General features: G+C 46.7%; 1 protein-coding gene and 1 non-coding gene across 2 annotated transcripts in view; both read left to right on the top strand.

Moving 5' to 3' along the window:
• The first annotated feature begins 4196 nt into the window (after positions 1-4196).
• On the top strand, positions 4197-4268 carry TRNAE-UUC (transfer RNA glutamic acid (anticodon UUC)). Its single transcript has one exon. It is a non-coding gene; the product is annotated as a tRNA-Glu (tRNA).
• A 3933-nt stretch (positions 4269-8201) lies between these two features.
• The window catches only part of RBM39 (RNA binding motif protein 39), a 32580-nt gene continuing 21379 nt past the window's right edge, over positions 8202-19402 (top strand). The window contains exons 1-4 of the mRNA XM_074919880.1: positions 8202-8499; positions 11809-11871; positions 13736-13785; positions 17355-17549. Of these exons, the coding sequence (XP_074775981.1) occupies positions 11821-11871; positions 13736-13785; positions 17355-17549 (296 nt within the window). The 5' untranslated portion in view covers positions 8202-8499; positions 11809-11820. The remainder of the gene's footprint in view (positions 8500-11808; positions 11872-13735; positions 13786-17354; positions 17550-19402) is intronic.

Here is a 19402-nt window from a genome sequence, read left to right as displayed (position 1 = left end):
TTGCTCTACCACGTCACTGCAGGGAGAAGTTAGGTTTCTGAACCTCTAGTTGCCAGTGTTGCAATGCCAAAATGCCAAATCCCTGCTTGCGTTTGCCACACTGTCAGGCAAGCTCAGTTCTTCCCAGCATCCAGGTATTCAGCTTTCGGGAAACCACTTTGAAAGTTGTTCTTTGCTAGTTTTTTAAACATCTACTGAGTGATCTACTAAATATCTACTAAGCAGACAACTCAGTGAACAGGTTTTTGTATTTTGAGCGCTGCACACAGACTGAGTGCTGACACTGAACGCACACCTCTCCGTCCAAGTACCTCCGTGTTTTGTGAACAGCTGTGCTGGAGCACAGGGAAACACTTGAGCTCACACCTGAGCAGTGTCTCAGGGGACCACCTGATGCAAACCCTGAGTAATCCCCCGCGTGTCTGTAGGAGGCTGTGGTCAGCCCCACCGTGCCAGAGTGGTCCCAAAGGGCAGCCCTGAGCCCAGGCTGTCAGGCAGCTTGTGGGGATGAGGCAGGTCTGGGAAGCCCATCTGCAGGTCGGGGTCAGGATCCGGGCAGCAATGGGACCAGGATCAGACACAGCCTAGTGACAGACATGCAGGTTTGTAGCGATAAGACAGATCCAGGCCAGGCCAGGCCAGGCCAGGCAGTCTGCAGGTCAGGGTCACAGAGACCCAGGGCTGGGCACAGCCATTGGCACAGGCACGTTGGTGAGGGCACTGGAGACAAGTGCACCTCCAGCACAGCCCAGGTGGAGACAGAGGGCCCAGGGCTGATCTGAATTGGGGCTCCTGGGGTGCAAGCCCCAGGTGAGGCTCGTCAGAGCTGTCAGGTCTCGTTGGTGACCTTGGGGCCCTGCTAACAGTTTCACTGGCAGGTACAATAACAGCATGAGCGTGGTCAGCCTAAACGAAGCCGAAGGTCTGCCTCTCCTGGTGTCCTGATCTCCAGGAGCGGTCAGCAAAGGGTGACCTTGCCCCTTTCCTTATACACAATTCCTGGGCAAGTAGAGGTGGAGGGGTGTAGGTGCTGGCACTGCTGCTCCTTCTACTGACGCCTCCCCAGAGCTTCTGGGAGCAGAAGCGGCAGCATCAAGCCCTCTGAGCCTAGAAGAGAAGCTGAGGACAGGAAGGCCTGGTGCATGGGAGAAGCTCAGATCCTCAGTTCTTTGGGAGCAAATTGCCCCTCATCTCACAGAGATGGATAGTGATCATCTCCTGCCAAAAAAGCAGAGATTGCCCCAGTTCTGCCCCATGTCCTCAGCACAAACCACAGCAACTTTGCACAAGCCAGCGGGCTGCAGTTGGGATCTACACGAGGAAATGGAACCTGCTCAGATCCACCTTATGCAGTTACCATGAGATCCATTTGGTGCCTTGGAACCTATTCAGGATCTCCTCTGCTGGCACACGGACATGGCCTGTACCAGCTTCACAATTTGAAGGGCATTTTATTTTTAATTTAATATTTCAATAGCTTTCTTTACTATGCTTTGCAGCCATACCAGCCTATTTTTAGTCTTTTTCCTCCTGGTGATATAAACTGTTCTGAGCCATTTTAGCAATCTCCATGTTTCTTACAAACATGTTATCTTTTTGGCTTACTCATTTTTTAATAAGCTCTTCTGGGAGGAGTATCTTTGTTGCTGTTGTTCTTTTGATGATACCAGATCAAATACATTATACTCCCTCTTATGTGTAGCTTTTTTAATAGCATGGTTCTGAACGCAGCCCTTCACATGTCTCAGCACTAAACCCAGTTGCTTCTTTTATGTTCTCCAACCAAATGCTCAAAAAATCAAGCCTTTGTGGTATCTGAAATGTAGCAACCACATGGCATGCTGATGTGACATTTACTCACTCAATGTGGGGGTAATTGGAGACTCTTCATTCTGATGATGTTTTCTACTTTTGGCAGCCTCTCTAATCTCCTAAATATATCACTGTCACCACCACTGGTTTTGAAGACTGCTCACTATAGTAGTCCTAATATGCCCCTTTGCCTATTTAAGTGTGAATTTTCTAATTATAGGGGTTCGGTGTTACATGTGGAAGATTAAAATTGTTTAGGCACATTGACTCCGAAGTTTCTCTGGCATCCAGCATCACTCCTCCACAAGCACAGTTTAGCTGGTTCTTCCTGTAAGATCTGTAGTCTGCTAGTGCAGTGTCCGACCGATCATCCGCCTTGCACCAGTTTCTGATAAGGTTGTTCTCAGGCAAAACTGGGTACTGCACTTGTTCTGACTTATTTTTTTATTGCTATAATTTGTGCAGAAGCACATTTGTGGCTGTTAGACAGTTTCTGTAGCTTTTTAGGCTGGACTTCATTTGTTTATCCTCCCACTTGTCATTTCCTTCTGCAGTTTTGTCAGCCTCCATCCCCATCTTTTAACCGGGAGAATTTTAATGACGTAGGGAAGGATGACCCTAAATCTCGTGGGGTTTTGCCCATCAGCCTTCTTCATTCAGTGCAGTGTAACTCGAGGAGTGCGGCAGCCCGACTCCTTTGCTCGCAGCCCGTGTCCGCACTCCCACGACCCGTGAGCGCCTCCCGCCCCCCACCCCGAGGGTTACTTCCTTCTGCCGGGCCGGTGTGCACGGGGGGGCGCGGCCACACGGCCCCGGTGCGGCCCCCGGGCGCCGCTTCCCGGCGCGGCTGCAGAGCATTGCGGGGGGGGCGGGCTGCCCCCGTGCGCACCCCCTGCCCGCACCCGTCCCCCCCCGGCAGCGACGCGGGCAGGCAGGGGGCAGTGCGGGCAGGGGGCAGTGCGGGCAGAGGGCAGTGCGGGCAGGGGGCACTGCAGGCAGGGGACAGTGCGGGCAAGGGGCACTGCGGGCAGGGGCAGTGCGGGCAGGGGACAGTGCGGGCAGAGGGCAGTGCGGGCAGAGGGCAGTGCGGGCAGGGGGCACTGCAGGCAGGGGGCACTGCGGGCAGGGGCAGTGCGGGCAAGGGGCACTGCGGGCAGGGGACAGTGCGGGCAGGGGACAGTGCGGGCAGAGGGCAGTGCGGGCAGGGGGCACTGCAGGCAGGGGGCACTGCGGGCAGGGGGCAGTGCGGGCAAGGGGCACTGCAGGCAGAGGGCAGTGCGGGCAGAGGGCAGTGCGGGCAGGGGGCAGTGCGGGCAGAGGGCAGTGCGGGAAGCAGGCGGCGAGATCAGGCAATGCAGGCAGTACAGGCAGCAGGCAGCACAGGCAGTGCAGGTGGTACAGGCAGTACAGGCAGTACCGGCAGTACACACGGTACCAGCAGTGATGGCAGTACGGGCAGTACAGACAGTACAGACAGTACCGGCAGTACCGGCAGCACAGACAGTGCAGACAGTACAGACGGTACAGACAGTACCGGCAGTATACCGGCAGCACAGACAGTACAGACAGCACAGGCAGTACCGGCAGTACCGGTAGCACAGACAGTACCGGTAGCACAGACAGTACCGGCAGTACCGGCAGTACCGGTAGCACAGACAGTATCGGCAGTACCGGTAGCACAGACAGTATCGGCAGTACCGGCGGTACCGGCAGTACCGGTAGCACAGACGGTACCGGTAGCACAGACAGTACCGGCAGTACCGGCAGTACCGGTAGCACAGACAGTACCGGTAGCACAGACAGTACCGGTAGCACAGGCAGTACCGGCAGTACCGGTAGCACAGACAGTACCGGTAGCACAGACAGTACCGGTAGCACAGGCAGTACCGGCAGTACCGGCAGTACCGGTAGCACAGACAGTACCGGTAGCACAGGCAGTACCGGCAGTACCGGTAGCACAGACAGTACCGGTAGCACAGACAGTACCGGTAGCACAGGCAGTACCGGCAGTACCGGTAGCACAGACAGTACCGGTAGCACAGGCAGTACCGGTAGCACAGGCAGTACCGGCAGTACCGGTAGCACAGACAGTACCGGTAGCACAGACAGTACCGGTAGCACAGGCAGTACCGGCAGTACCGGTAGCACAGACAGTACCGGTAGCACAGGCAGTACCGGTAGCACAGGCAGTACCGGCAGTACCGGTAGCACAGACAGTACCGGTAGCACAGACAGTACCGGTAGCACAGGCAGTACCGGCAGTACCGGCAGTACCGGTAGCACAGACAGTACCGGTAGCACAGACAGTACCGGTAGCACAGGCAGTACCGGCAGTACCGGCCGCACAGAGTGCAGGCAGCCTGGCAAGAGTGGCTGCCATGCGGTCCCACATGGTCTAGCGGTTAGGATTCCTGGTTTTCACCCAGGCGGCCCGGGTTCGACTCCCGGTGTGGGAAAGCACAGCTACTTTTACTTCCCTAATTTTCTTTCGGTTTTTTGGTGTTAATTCTGTGAGATCGCTTCCCCCACCCGCAGCGCTGGGTAAGACGAACGGCTCCCACCCCAAGCCCTCTGTGTCTCCCCAGGGACCCGTTTATCACAACACCCTGGCGCTCGCAGCAGAGTCACGGAGGATGAAGAGACACCAGCAGTGGCTGGCGTTCCCTGCACAGCTCTGCAGCCAGAGCCAGTCCCTCCTGCAGACAGATCAAGTCATCCCACAACTTGGAAAACTTTTCTTAGGAAATGTGTTACTGAGAGCTTCCCCCCGCCTTCCCGTCAGCTCCAGAGGTGAATTCAGCCGAGCACGTAGCAACGGCGGCAGCGGCCCCGCAGACCCGGGCACCAGCAGCCGAGCCGCTGCCAGCCAGGGAAGCACTTCGGCACACCAGGGCCGGCGCCTGGCCGGACACGGAGCTTGTGCGGCTGCTTCCCAGTCAAGGTCCCTCATTAGCCACCCCCACCCAGTCTGTAAGTAGCCAGCCCGAGGGGTGTTGGGGTCATCCTTCCTCCCACACCAACCGGGAAAAAAAAAAAAAAGACGTCCGGCCTCCTTCCAGAGCCTGGCTCCGTAGGGAAACAGGGAGAGAAAAACCCTCAGAGAAATTCAGCACGAGCCCAAGCACATACTTGTCACAGTGATGGGGGAACAAAGAACAGGGATCTGGTTAGACCTGACCCGACCTTTTGGTGGCTGTGGCTGACAGGAGCAGCAGGAACGAGCCACGAGTGGTGGCGGTGGGGTGAGGGACATGTGCGGTGCTGTGGGAACCACCACAATAAACCTCATTTTGTCTGTGAGAAAATTATTCATTTTGTTTACAACCAACCTGTACATAAATTATTAGGTTGGAATAGACCTATTATAGCCAATGCTTTTAAAAAAAATTTAAACAGCTCATTTTTCCTAAATGTCCCAAACTCAATTAAGTTGACCAGTTCAGTTTGGAAAGATTTGGACACTGGAGAAGAGCTTCAGGATCTTTTTAGGCTATTAACATTTCAGGAACTTTGTTAGAAATTACATTAAATGATACAATAGACTGGCAGTTTCATGAAAACAGGTTTTCATTTGGAAATCTCTGGGCCTGAGTTCTTGTACCTTAATTGGTTTAAGTGTCTCTATATGAAATAGCAAAATTGTCATTTCGGGAGGCAAAGTTTGTTTAGAACTTCTCTTTACATTGTTTCAGATTTGTAGGACAAAAAGGAAATAACCTAAAACTCCCAGCTGTTATTCTTGGGCTGACTTCAGCAGGAAACCCACTCAGTGTTATCTACCCTATGTTGAACAGTTGGCCAAAACTTACTGCGTATTATTAAATTAAAATACAAATGAGCGATTTTGTGGGCTCCCAGGGGAAAAAAAGCACTGTTAATGAGGCAACTGGGTTTTGTTTCACACAACACTACTTACTTTCTGAGTTAAATCATACAGCTTCAAGATTCCAACAAGCTGCAGGGGCTTGGGCTAAAAGCTGCACTAGAATGCCAGGTCAGTGACAATTTAAGTTACACTTGGGACTAAAGTAGCTAAAAAGCTGTCAGACAGTGGTGGCCCATTAAGGGGGGTAGTTTCTTGTGGGAGAGCTGAGCACGCACACGACCAATGTGATCAAGCCATGCCCGTGTATTACAACTAATTCAGCCCTTTTATAATGTTCTCCCGCACACGTGAGTAACATGCAGTACAAGTCCTCAAGACTGGACAGTTAACCTAGCCCGCGCTTTAAACCTTCTTACGATTGGATAAAAAGTGCCACATCAGCCGTGCCAGGCTGCCTGCCCTGTGGAACTTCCTCTTCCGTCCCAACCCCTGCCGGGGGTTGTTTGTCTCCTCGAGTTTCTCCCCCCTCATTCAGGGTCACATCCTTATCGCATTCGCGCTCGGCTGAGGCTCTCATCAGTCTTGTTCTCACGCAGGATTGCTCATATGTCCATTCTCTCACAGAAAGTCCTCTAGAATCCCAATAGTTTCTGACAGACAGGTACAGCTGTAACACCTTCAGATCTTGTTACTCTTAATAAACTTAATGGATTCCATTGAGACCTCAACCAGAGGAAGGTCAGACCACAGGCCTTGCTAAATCACATCAGAAGAACCAACTGTTAAGAAACACAATTTTACCTCCCTGCCCAATCTATGACCTAATCTGCTCTATTCCCCTGTCCTACAATAAAGAACAAGCTTGAAACATCAAATCTTTAACTACTCCAGACCATCATCCCAAGACAAGATAAAAGTATTTCAGCAAGGTAAGCACATATGTTTCCTCCTGTGCTTTCAGGCACCAGCCTCAGGAGCTCTGGGACTTCCTGACCCAGACACGACTTACAGAGATTGTATGTTTGTCACGCCAGTTCAGTTATTTCCCTGTCGAAAAGGCAGTGGGCTTTCCTCCTCTGGCATGAGATCCCCAACACAATCACACTTGGGGCTGAGACACAAGATGTCATACTTACACTGGAAACGTTAATGTAAGGGTCAACTGGGATCTCAGGAAAAGTGTTAGTTTTCTTTTACAGCAAGCACAAAGTTATTTGATGCAACAGATGTGGGTAGTGAAACCAAGAAATTCACTGAACAGTCAGAATCCAACATAACTGTTCAGCAGGTATTCTTTATTAGCAGTGCTGGGGTCGCCCTGGGGATTCTCCACTAGTGAGGGACATCAGTTTACACACACACAAATCATACATACTTGTTAGATTTCCTGGAAAGGGGTGTCTTATCATAATGAGTTCCCGGGATTCATTTACATAGTCAGAGCACTTGTAGTAAAAGTAAGAGTGAGGGTCTTTGGTGCTCAAGGGAAGTACCTGGTCTTCTTCACGGTGTCTGCTTGTGCTGTGAAGTGAAGTCCAGGTGTCTTCTTCCTAAATCGGCAAGATCACCCTCCCTAGATGGTATCTCTGTGTCCTTTTGTTCAAGTTCCCCCTATCTTAATTTGCCCAAGTGCCTGTTGAGGGCTTTGAGTCTGCCCTCAGCGAGTTATACAGGGAGCGTTTCACTTTTGTCTAGACGGAGGCCGAGGGAAAACAGCTGAGTCGTCCTTGGGAAACAAACACAAGCAAAACTTTCCTGCATCATAGTTTAGTCTTAATTAGAAATTCATTGGTTTGAGCCCTTTCAGCAGAAATGTGGACACAGACGTTAAATGGCCTGTCTACACAGGACAGACTCCCGGTGTTCCAGTAACTGTGTAGCGCAATTAGCATTCAAAGAGCTAACACAGCTTTTGTTGCTAAGAGACTAAACCACTCGTGGTCACACGGTGCGCATGAAAGGGGAAAAGGTAACACTTTGCTTAGCGCACACACCTACCCCGGGCAAGAGCCCCTTGTACAGCCGGGACAGGGCTGCGGCACACGACGGAATGAAACCGGGGAGAGGGGTAGTTGCAACAGATTTGCCGCAAAGCGAGAGGCGGTGGCAGGGCTCCTTCCCCTGGCGCGGAGCTCGGCACTCGGCCGCCGGGAGCACCTGACGGCTCTGGGCTGTCCCCGAGGCAGCCCCGGGCGCGCTGCTGAGCCGCCCCGACACGGATGACACGGATGCACCGGCTGCCCCGCTCCGGCGCCCGCGGCGCCCGGCCGGGCGAAGGCCGCCGCACGCCGACCCTGCCGGGGAGGGGGCCCGGGCCGGGGGCGGCTCCCGCCGGTCACCTTTGACCTGTCGCGGCGCCCCCGGCGGGCGCGCGGGCTCCCGCGAGAGCTCGGAGGCGCGTGACGGCGCCGCCCGCCCGGGTCTCGCGAGCGCTCGGGCCGCCGCTTCCGGGCGCGATGTCTCGCGAGAGGCGGCGGGCGCGGGCGCGCGCGGCCTTGTCTGGCCGCTGCGTCTCGCGAGAGCCCCTGCGCAGGGCGCTGGGCGCCCCCGTGCCGTGCGCCGAGCCTGCGAGCAGCGAGACGCGCCGGGCGCCATTTCGGGGAGCCGCCGCCTGTGCCAGAGCCGGGACCCAGCGCGGGCCTGGGGACCGCCCGCCGCGGTCGCGCCGCCCCTCGCCGCCTGCCGCCCCGGGGCCGGCCGAGCGGCGCTGTCCAGCCGAGGTTTAGACGCCTAGAGAGGGGCCCCGGAGCCCGCGGGCCCATCCCCCACCGACAGCGCAGCCAGCGCCGGATCCGGGAGCCGCCGCTGCCGCCGCAGGACCGCAGGCGCCCGAACGAGGACAGCACCCGCCCGTGGCGCAGGTACTGCCGGGTGGGGGACTGGGCCCCGCCGCTGGGCGAGCCGCGGGCTCGACCCGCGGAGCGCTGTGGCCCTGGCCTGCGGGGCGGCCCGGGAGGCCTGCGCCCCTCTCGCCGCCATTGGTCGCCTCTCCCCGTCCTTCGCTCTCGGAGCCGCTGGCCTCCCGGGGCCCGTCCCGCACCTTTGAGGGGCCTGAGCGCCGGGCGGGGCTGCCCTCGCCCCGAGGCCGCGGCCCGGCCGTGTGAGTTTTGGTTGTTCCTATGGCCACGTAGCGGGCGGATCCGGCTGTCCCCGCCGCGATGCTGTCCCTCCCCGGCTCCCCCCCACGATGGCGCTGTGCAGAGTGACCAGCCTCGGCCGCGGGGTCCGGCCCTGCTGCCGTTCTTGCAGCCGGAGCTGACAGCGGCGGGGAGCGGCCCCGGAGCTGTTTACATTGCGGGGCGGGGAGTGACGGGAGGCGGGGGAGCGCCGGGCCGCCGCGGGCGGGCGGCTCCCGGGTCTCGGCAGCCGGCGGGGCGGACGGCGCTTAGGCCGGGGCGCGCAGGGGCTGGAGGCTGCGGGCGGGCGCGGGTGAGCTGCGGTGTTCGGAGCAGGGCGGGAGCCGCGGCCGGCCGGGGCGGGTTGGTTCTGCTGCCGCGGCCCGTTGGAGAACCCGGAGTCGATAAGTTGCGGAGGATCGCGGTTGGGAAGCCGCTGGGCAGAGGTGCGTGTGCTGCTGAGAGCTCAGCTGAGCTTCCGGAGCATCATTCTTTTTTCCTGGATTTTCCTGGTGTTTTTCCAGGAGGCTCCTTGCAAAGCGAGAGTGGAATTGTCATTTCTTGGAATTTCAAAATAAAAGCAAGTAATTTTGAGGAGAGGACCTGTTTAAGCTCCTCAGCAATAAGGTTCATGTCCCTTTAGGTTTTCTGTAGATCTGCAAAGTTTCAGGTATCGTTCTTTTCTTGTTTTGTGATGTTTTGGGGTTTTTCGCCGTGTTGGTTTTTTTGTTTGGTTTTGTTTTGGTTTTTTTTTTTTTTTTCCTCTGCAGAGATGTTGGGCATAGGCAGCTTTTTGAGCAAGCTGAAAGGCTTTTATGAAAATTATTTTGAGCTTCTTCAGTGTTTAATGAAAGATACTTAAAAATCTGTCATGATTTTTCTACTCATTTGAAATTAATAAGGACTCATGGTACTTTTTAGAAAGAATAACTTTATAAGGAGTATATGCGTTACAGGTGAATTACATGGAGTATGTGCATTACATGTGAATCGCAAAGTCAATAGTAGGTCTGTGTTGTTTGAACAGAATGTGTTCTGATAAAAACATGTTGTTATACCAATGAAAGTGTTCTGTACAGAGTACAAAGGGCACAGATATCATGGGGTGAGACTGAAGGTTCACCTAACTCAAGATCTTCTCTGTGGCGTTGGCCAACAGTAAATGACTAAGAAAGAACAGAAAACACAGGACAGTCATACAACGATGCTTCTTTCTGTGCTCTTAGTTGTCAGCTAGTTGTGGTTCAGGGTCACAAGGCATGGCTTTGTTTAATGAAAAGCTTTTTCTGTAAACTTTTGTGCTGTTTTGTTTTGGGTTTTTCTGAACACTGCATGTGTGTTTTTCTTTGTTGGAGCATCCACAGTGCTCTGTAACAGTGCATTCCGTGGCTAAACGCTGTGTGAATAAAGACCTTTGTTTTGAACCCACCGGGTGATAGTTCATCCACTCTTATAATTTGGGTGAATGTCATTCCCTATTCACTTCTCCATGCTGCTCATGATTTGATGGGTCCCTATTGTCGCCTGCATTCCCCCTCCCCTCCGGGTACCTCTCTTCAGGATGAAGAATCCAACCTAGATGTAGCCGGATGTGTTGGCTAAATTACATATATGAAAATATAGTTGTGGGTGGGAATTTTGTTGTAGAACTCAGGTTTGGCATAGTGCTTTTTCATGGTCCTCAATCATACTGATGTACTTGTTCATACCGAGTGCAGGAGTGAATTAAATCATATGTATGTATGTAGATGACTCAAAGTTGAATGTAAATACTCTAGTAACCGTTACATATAAACTAAGGATGATTATATTTGTGATAGCACTATAGCCCAAGAGGTAATAAGTTGAAAATGAGGTTAGTGTGCCTTGGTGAAGTATTTAAGAACTTCCAGTGCTCGGATATTGCTAAAGGATTATGTTTTATTCTTGATTGTATTAACGGATGATTGTTAGAGGTGGGTGGGGAAGTGACTTAATTCTTACATGTGGTGCAGCTCTGGTATAATATTCTCAGGTGTGAGGTTATGAGCAAACAACTTTAGGGATCTTGAAATGTTGGAGCCATTTCATTATGTTGGCCAAGTCTCTGGACAGCCCAGTTCCTGCAGCAGTACCTGTAACCTAGGTGCGAGAATTAACTGTATGAATAAAACATTTTCTGGCACACATGCAGGAAAATCTTCACTCTTGGGCTGTCTGACTTGGATCTAGAGGCCTGGCCATTTTTGAGCTTAAGAAAGAAAATGGAGAAACTGTTACATTAAAGAGATTTGAGGAAGTTCAGTCTCCATCCTTTAATGCAGAGAGTCTTGAGAGGTTCTTAATAGCGCACCTGTATGGGGAAAGGAAATCAAACATCAGAGGGATTCAGGGTGTAATGAACACGCAATTGAAGTTGAAAAATTAGAGGAACAATTTAAAGAAGTTTGTGGTGACTAGTGTTACATGACAAGGTGTATCTTTTTTGTCTGAAACCTGAAGTTCCAGATTGGATGACTCCTGTGTATGCTTTAGTAGATCTTGCTGCTTGAATCATAACACTTTCTTCGTGGCCCCCATGGTGCAGGAGGCTGCATTTCTCAAAGGACCATAGTGTTCACCTTAAGTTTTCAGATTAGTAAATATGATGGTAGTAAATCCCAGGAAGCTGTGAACAGGTTTGCCTGAATGTTTTTTCTGTTTTCTTTACATGTCTCTATTGGGTCCTTTGGTCAAGCTCTAGTACTTCTCAAGATGGCCACCAGATCTCTGTTTCTCTATCATACATGTTCTGTGCTCTTTGTTTTGAAAGAAATAGGTGGATTATCTCTGGGGCTTCCACTGGCTAATTGTGTTCAATAGCATTTTGTTGTTCACCGCTATAATTGCTTTGTGTCACATTCTTTTATCATCTCACTGGGCAGAGCTTCATTCCAGTTCCTGTTGGAAATGTCTTCTGAGAGACTGCTCTGTGAATTTGAGCCAGTGCAGTGATGGCCTCTTAAGCAAAAGCCTTTGGAATATAAAGCCACAAGGGTGTTTTCTGTCTCAGGTGGATTTTGTTTCTTCTTTCAGGTGTCCTGAAAAATGGCTGATGATATTGATATTGAAGCAATGCTTGAGGCTCCTTACAAGAAGGTGAGAAAAATGTGGCAGTGAGGTCCTGCTTACCTTAATTTAGCATTATTCATGAAACTACTGCTGAACTGTAAACTAACATCCCTGGAGCCCTCATGATTTATCTTATTGGAGATGCATTACATGTAACTTACAAGTAAATATATACTGTTAATGTAATTATATTGTGCAGTAGTTTCACTTCAGCGTGATGAATAAATGCCCATCTATCTCTCTTTGTAGACTTGCCTAACGATATCTCACCTCTACTCCCATGAATTCACCTTTGATTCCAGTGTGAACTGTCAATCATAAGGTAGTAATTGAGTGACGTATCGCTGTACCGTGGTCCCCTAGGTTTAAAAAAAACAAAAAACAAAAACCAAAAACAAAAGCACAAAACCCCCACCCAAAAATCAACCAACAACAAAAACCAAAACACCCCCCACCCCCCCCCAAAACCAAGAAACCGAAAACCTCTCCTAAAATTGCCAGGTCCAGTTTGGTATAGCAACAAGGTGAATGCAGTGGTTTGGGAAAACAGCAGGGTTCCAAGAATAACCTTTTCACCAGTCCCATGGCAAGTAAATATTTGAACAATCTGCTCAGTGCAAGAAGAGTGAGACTTGCTTTTAATGCAGAAGACTGGTGGCAGTTAATCTTTTAACAGGGCAGATGGAAATCTATTGCTGAGTGAACGAATTTCGGAAATTCTTGGATCCCTGAATAGAATGTTCTTAGCAAGTAAAAGACAGTATCACAGTCTGCGGTGTCATTCTAAAATAAACTCTTGTATTCTTCTATCCTAGTTGTTTAATTAGGAAATGTCCATTTTTTCTCAAAATTTTTATCAATTACCGTAGTGATGTCTTTTACCTATACCAGCAGCAAATGAATACTGTCTTTTTTTGTTTTTCACCAAATGGTGGTGAAGTGTTAACATTATGCATGCTTTAGCACTGGTTTCGCAAAAAATGTATATTAAGTATAAGTTGCTTAGGAATTGTACTTTGGATGTAACTGATGTGATTAAACTGTAAAGCAAGTATATAAATTACATAGCAGCTATTGTTAGTCTATTCTGCAGTGTTTATTACAACCATGTCATGAATTTTGGATGAGCATTTGTAAGTTTTAAGTGGTATATTTAGTTTATGTAATATGTAGCAGTTACGTTAAAATCTTGAAGAGAAATTTGTAAATTGTTATGTTAAAATTCTTGTGTCCTGGTTTAACATGGATATTTTCCATGTAAACAGGTATGGAAATAGGGAATGTTTAGGCTGGACTGGTGGATTATTGATGACTTTCTTGGGAGTCGACGTTACTAAAGCAGTGTGAATCCCTGTTTGCTTCAGGGCGAGATGTGTGACAGAGGTGACATCAAGCTCTTACAACCCTTCAACGAAAATGAGCGAAGATCTCGGGAATGACATCGGTCACAGGAAATCCATAGTGGCTGGCTGCTAGCATAGCCACTGGGGCTTAGGCAGAGATATAGCCTTGGTACTGATCAGAGGGGCACACAAACACAAACCTGAAACTTCCTCTTACGTTTTATAGAAATAACATTTAACCACTTGAGTGCTGAATTCTACAGGATAATTTGCTCTCTAAACCATGTAAGGAAGTATCTACAATTTAATATACACTTTTAAATGATGTAAGTCTTGTATTTTGTAATTGTATGACTTAAATTTAAGCAGCAAAGTGGTTAAACATGCCTACCTAAATTTTCTAAAGCTTTCCACATTAATCTGTAAACAAGTAATTTAGTATTAAAATTTTTGTTTTTGTATTTTCTTATTCCTATTCCCATTACCCTTTGACCACTTGAAATGTTTCCGCTTCGTCCTCACGATGTTCTTCTATCAACCCTGCTTAGGATGAGAACAAATTGAGCAGTGCCAATGGCCATGAAGAACGCAGCAAGAAGTAAGTATTTTCTCAATTCTCTACATTTGGAGGGAGGGTACGGATTTGTAAACTTGGCAATGCATGTCAGTAGTGTTTGGGGAAATAAAACGGGAAAAGATTGATATTTGCAGTTGCTGCAACTGCAGCATTTATGAAATTTTCTTCTGGTTACAGATGTAGTTACACCCTGGTCACTGTCATCAAAGTTGTTAAAACATTTAATATTAGCATTAGATAAAAATACAGACTTGGTAGGTGCAGCATATTTTATTTCTTTATGTTCTTTAGCAGTACAATGGACTTTTCATTTTAAAAAAAATGTTTGGTGTAGAATTTTATGTGATTTGGAAGAGTTCAAACCATTTAAAGATAGTGGTGCCTTCATAAAAATGTTTAGGGTGTTGGATCCCCTCCCTCTATTCCTCCCTTGGCCCCCCCCCCCCCCCCCCCCAATTTGAAAATTTCTAAATTTTTTGTTACTAATATAAAATTTATAAAATGATACTGTAACCCCTTCAAGGAACCAGGGTATGAACCTGCTGATGACCCAAACAGTCTGGAATCAAATCAGAAGTTTGAAGGAAAATGCCTTGCATAGAAGAGTCTCTGAAATGGAAGGCTTTTAAGTCTGTTAAATTCTTTACCTTCCTTATCACCAAATGATGCTTGTTAGTTGCTGTAGGAAGAATAATACTGATTTGATAGTCAAGTGAACAGTAACCAGTGTGTTTGTATAATACAAACCTAACTTAAGAAGTGAGCATGTACGCTCTTGTCATCTTCTGAAGTAGTACAGATGAAATGCTGTATGGATCCAAAGAACATTTCTTCCTAGGTATATAAATATTTGGCACATGAAAAGTCCAATTCCAACATCAGACTTACATTGGAATTGAATAATCTAAAATTGATTATATCTTATATCTGTGTTCTAGACAATACTGTGAACATCATTATCATGCTAAATACTCAAGACTGCTAAAACCCCATCAAAAGCAGCTTCTCCCAGTATTTTTAAGTTCTGAATTTCTATTGCTTTAAAGTATATACATGGCATGTAAAACACTGCTTTTATTTGGATGGCTAGTCTCAAAATACAAACTGGGATCTGAAAGAAAAGCAGTGGTTTTTAAATTTTAGAATTGGTTCTGACCTTGGTTCATGGTATAATGATGAGAGTAATAGAAAATACTTCAGCTAATTTTCTTTAGTTGTTGTAACTTCAAGACTAAAGTAATGACATTTCTTATCTTTCTCCCCATGGTCCCATTTTCAAGTTGGACCTGTATGCACTGAGTTTGTGTTTATACTCAGAAAACGAGTAAATTCAAGTTTAGAAGAAAATCTTACTACTGTAAAATAGAAGAAAGTCGAGTTGTTTTGCTGCTATTAGTCTTGCAGTGTTACTTGTGTGGAGTTTCACCTCTTTCTGCTTTCCTAATTGTACTCCTTGTGTCTGTTGAGAAATGTTGCTCTTGTGGTATCTTTCCATTTCAGTTTTCAACTCAGCAATTGCTAGAAGCTTAGTTATTCTTGTACTGCAGTTCTGTGATAGTATGAAGCTTTTTTGTCCCAGAGTTTTGATTTGATACAGCTGTTGTTCCCCTAAATCTTTAAAGAACAAATCACCATTTTGTATGTGACTTGTGACAGTGTACTCTGTTGCTGAAGATTAAGGTGTATATCGGCTTTACAAGACTTCTTGCTTTGCTTATCAATTAAATTGCTTGGGGTGTCAGAATCTAGAGGATAGTCTTGATCTACTTCAGTTGGACAATACTGAAAGAAGATTGAAACTGTCAGGACAACTGTAATCCACAACAAATATCAACAACTGAAAAATAACATTAGATTCAGTGTGCAGCTTTCAAAATTGTCCAATCATACTAAATTTCTGTTTTAGAAAGTTAAGAATCTGCAATTTTACTACATGCTTATGCTGTATGTCCAGTTTAATAATGTGATTGAAAGGCAGAACATGGATCTTAACTGTTAGGAGTCTGCATGCAAAAAGGGTTCAGCTCACAATTGGATAGTGAATGGTTGCTATCTTTACTGACACTGTTAGCTGCAGTTATTAGTTACTGGTACTGGCCAGTATACAGAGCTACAAGTAGTATTTTTCAGAGCCATTATGAGGGTTTTAATTTAGGGAGATACTGGTATGGATCCTTGGAGAGACTGTGCATGCCTGTGACAAACTGCATTACAGTAGAAAGTGTGATTAAGTGACGTTCATGTGGATCAGTCTGGATTTCTGGGTGGTGTCACCTCATCAGGGATGGTGAAGCTTCTGAATATCTGGTTTTGATGCAGCAGCTTCTCCATCCATACAAAAAAATTAGAGAAACTGATGGGATATTTTAGATAAGCAGCCAATTAAAAGAAATATTTCCAGTTTTTAAAACCAAATCACAAAATGTTTCTCTTGAGAGATAAATACAGTTTTAAAGGGTCATCAGAGGTGGAGATAGGAGAACAAAAGCTGCTAGTGATGGTTAGGCTCAGATATAGTAGCTGAGAGATTTTTACTTTAGTAATTGAAACTAACTAGAAGTCTTACTTTCAATGGCCATGTATAAACTAACAGGGCTGAACTTCTTTAGAAAGGGGAGGTGGCAGCATACAGAGATATAAGTGTGTGAGTGAACACTTTGAAAAAAGATGGTGTATATAATCAAAGTGCCCAAAAGGGGGAGAGGAAAAATTCAGAAATGAAGGATGTTTTGAATTTCGGAAGTTTAGCAGCTGTTGGTTATTCCCAAAACGTAGTTTGAGGTAAATTACTGTCTTAAATAATTGCTTGAGCACCTGTTCAATGTGTGTTTTATGTATACTTACCTACATATTTCAGAAACTAAGGAGACTCAAGTTTTTATGGTCTGAGACTGAGATAGGAAAAAAAAAAATTGCAAATAACACAGTAGTCTGCCAAGAATGGAACAGTGGTTCAATGTTTTTCAAATATGAGGTATAATTGACTTACAGATTATAAAAGTTTTAATTTTCTTAGTAAATAGTTAAAATTATGAAGATCTGCAGTTTGCCCCAAACCTGTAAGAGCAGCGGACTTAGAAAAACAAGGGTGTTATGAGTGAGAGTAGCAAGTAGGAAGTAATATCTTAGCCAGTGTAGTGTGTTAAGACTGTTGGCAGGGAGTATCAAGAGGAAACAACTTTCCCTCAGACTTGTCTCTTCCTTTCTATTTTTGTTGTGTTTTGTTTTATTTTTCTGTATAATATAATTTCATTTTAGCATCTTGATGGTGTATTTAATGTATGTTTGAAAGGCACATGAAGTACTGCATTTAGTATGTATTAGATTTAATGCAGGAAATATTTTTTCAGTCCTACTGTTTTTGGAAATGTGATTACAGAATTTAAAATAAAGTGCTTTGGAGCATGATAAATTTTAAAAGATTGCTGATATGAGTAACTTCCCGTTTAACAAAAGAAACTTGTATAAATAGCAACGGTTAGAAATTTTTTATCAATGTCTGTGACACCAGGTTAGAGGAACTGTGGAATGTGAGGTAAATAATAACACTGAACTACATGTGTAACCAAAGCTGTATTTGTGTCTCTCAGGAGAAAAAAGAGCAAGAGCCGAAGTCGAAGCCATGACAGGAAGAGGAGCAGAAGTAAGGAACGCAAACGGAGCAGAGATCGGGAAAGGAAGAAGAGCAGGAGCCGGGAAAGGAAACGGAGCAGAAGCAAAGAGCGCAGACGCAGCCGTTCTAGAAGTAGAGATCGCAGATTCAGAGGCCGCTATAGAAGTCCCTAGTAGGTTATTTATGTAGAGTTGCATGTGTGCTGCTTCATTGTATGATGCGGAAGCTTAAAGTTTCGCTCTCTGCTTTCTAAATCAGTCACTAATCTCAAAAAAGAAGCTGAGAGATTAAGGTTGAACAGTGTCAATAAATATGGAGGAAAAAAGAGGAGGACAGTAACATTGCTTGGTTTCTCCTGATAGTTTTCATTCTTACCCAAATGCAGAAAGATGTAAAAGCAAGTGAATGTGTACCACTGACTGGAAGGCAAAGTTTATTACAAAATTAAAATAACGAGCAGGTTTTCTACATGTCCTAACTATCTAGCATATCAACCTGGCGATTCATCTGTCAAAAAATGAATAGTAGTCTGTGACTTTGTTATGGACTCATAAAACATGTAACTCAAAAAGTAGTAAAAAGTTTTTACGGGGTTGCTGCTCTTAAATGGTTATGCAGAAACGCTTCCTGTGTTTAGGCATCCAAACTGGAAGTGTCTTGTTTTAGTAATGCCCATGCGTTGCATATTTGCTTTTTCTCAAACTTGTTTAGAGGCTAATTCTTCAGTTCTTCTCAGACCTTTGGCTTGATAGAACTTCTGCTATAGCTAGTTCCCAACAGTTGTAAATAATTTCTCAATAACCATTTTTTCATCAGTATTTATTCTGTTTCTGCTGTTTTGTATTTCTGCCCTCCCCTTTGCTCTCCATCACTTCTTTTTGCCTTCAAAGAAGCAGAAAAACAGTGAGAACTGGGCTGTATGCTTGGCTTTCATTGATTACCTGAGGCTGCTGTTTGTGTCTGCTTTTGTCTGGGTCGCATCTTAACTGTTGTCAAATCTCAGAATGCAAAATCATGTCAGGGGCAGGCATTTGGAAAGGATATATATATATATATTTATTTTTTTTTAAAAAAATCATGGCATGTAACGTCATCCGTGATGGAGAAATCTCTCTCAAGATGTTTGAGAACATGGTGTTTACCTCTGATAAATTGCAGGCTTGTACAGTTTTCTGCATATGAATGTTTTTCTAGGTGGCTGTGTCCCAATCCAGGGACCACATTCCTTTTGGTGCTCATGGAATGCAGATGAAAAATGCCTGGGGTCTCAGGATCTCATTTTGCACTAAGTCACCTGGATGTTGGCATTTTCATATTGAAAATGTACTGCAGCTCCTGAATCTGCTGGGATGCAGTGGCATCCTGTGCTTTCAACAGTCCTGTGTACTTGGGGATCATAGAGCATAAGAGCTCTGATTATTACTCTGTCTCGTGTATCAAGCCTTTCAGAGCCTCTGTAAAGCTGCTCTGGGCACCTGTAAGATGGCATTAGCAAGGTGGGTTGTGCCAGTGCCACTGTTGTGGCTCCAGACTGAGTCATGAACTGAGGACCTTCATCAAGAACTTCAGCCTTCTGTATGTGGAGCCTGCCAGTCTTCTCACCTCCAGTATCATGTCATGTCCAGAGCATGTCCTCCATTTTGACCGCTTGATTGGGAGCTGCTGCATTGGGGGGTTTTATTATTTGTTTCTTCTATTGGCACTAGGTGAGAAGGTTCTTCACTTGGAGAAATTTGGGAGTTTCAGTGCTCTGGTCTTCCGGAAGAATTTCCTCAAGTAGAGGTTGAAAGTATGGATGTTACTACAGTAACCCATGTCTGTTCTAATGTATTGATAGGTTGCACCAGGAAGGTAAACGATTGCAAGAGGTCTTTTCAATTGTTATGATACTGTTCCATAGCATTTCTGGGCAATTTGTCTACTATTGAGAAGACCGTGAACCAAAAAGTGAGATAATCTAGTATCCCCTCAGAATACAAGCTTGTGCTTATTGGTTTGGCAGTGTTGTGTTCTTTGCTTCAGTTG

The sequence above is a fragment of the Athene noctua genome, chromosome 16, assembly GCF_965140245.1.
Source record: "Athene noctua chromosome 16, bAthNoc1.hap1.1, whole genome shotgun sequence".
Taxonomy (NCBI): domain Eukaryota; kingdom Metazoa; phylum Chordata; class Aves; order Strigiformes; family Strigidae; genus Athene; species Athene noctua.
This window is presented reverse-complemented; position numbering and strand designations above follow the sequence as displayed.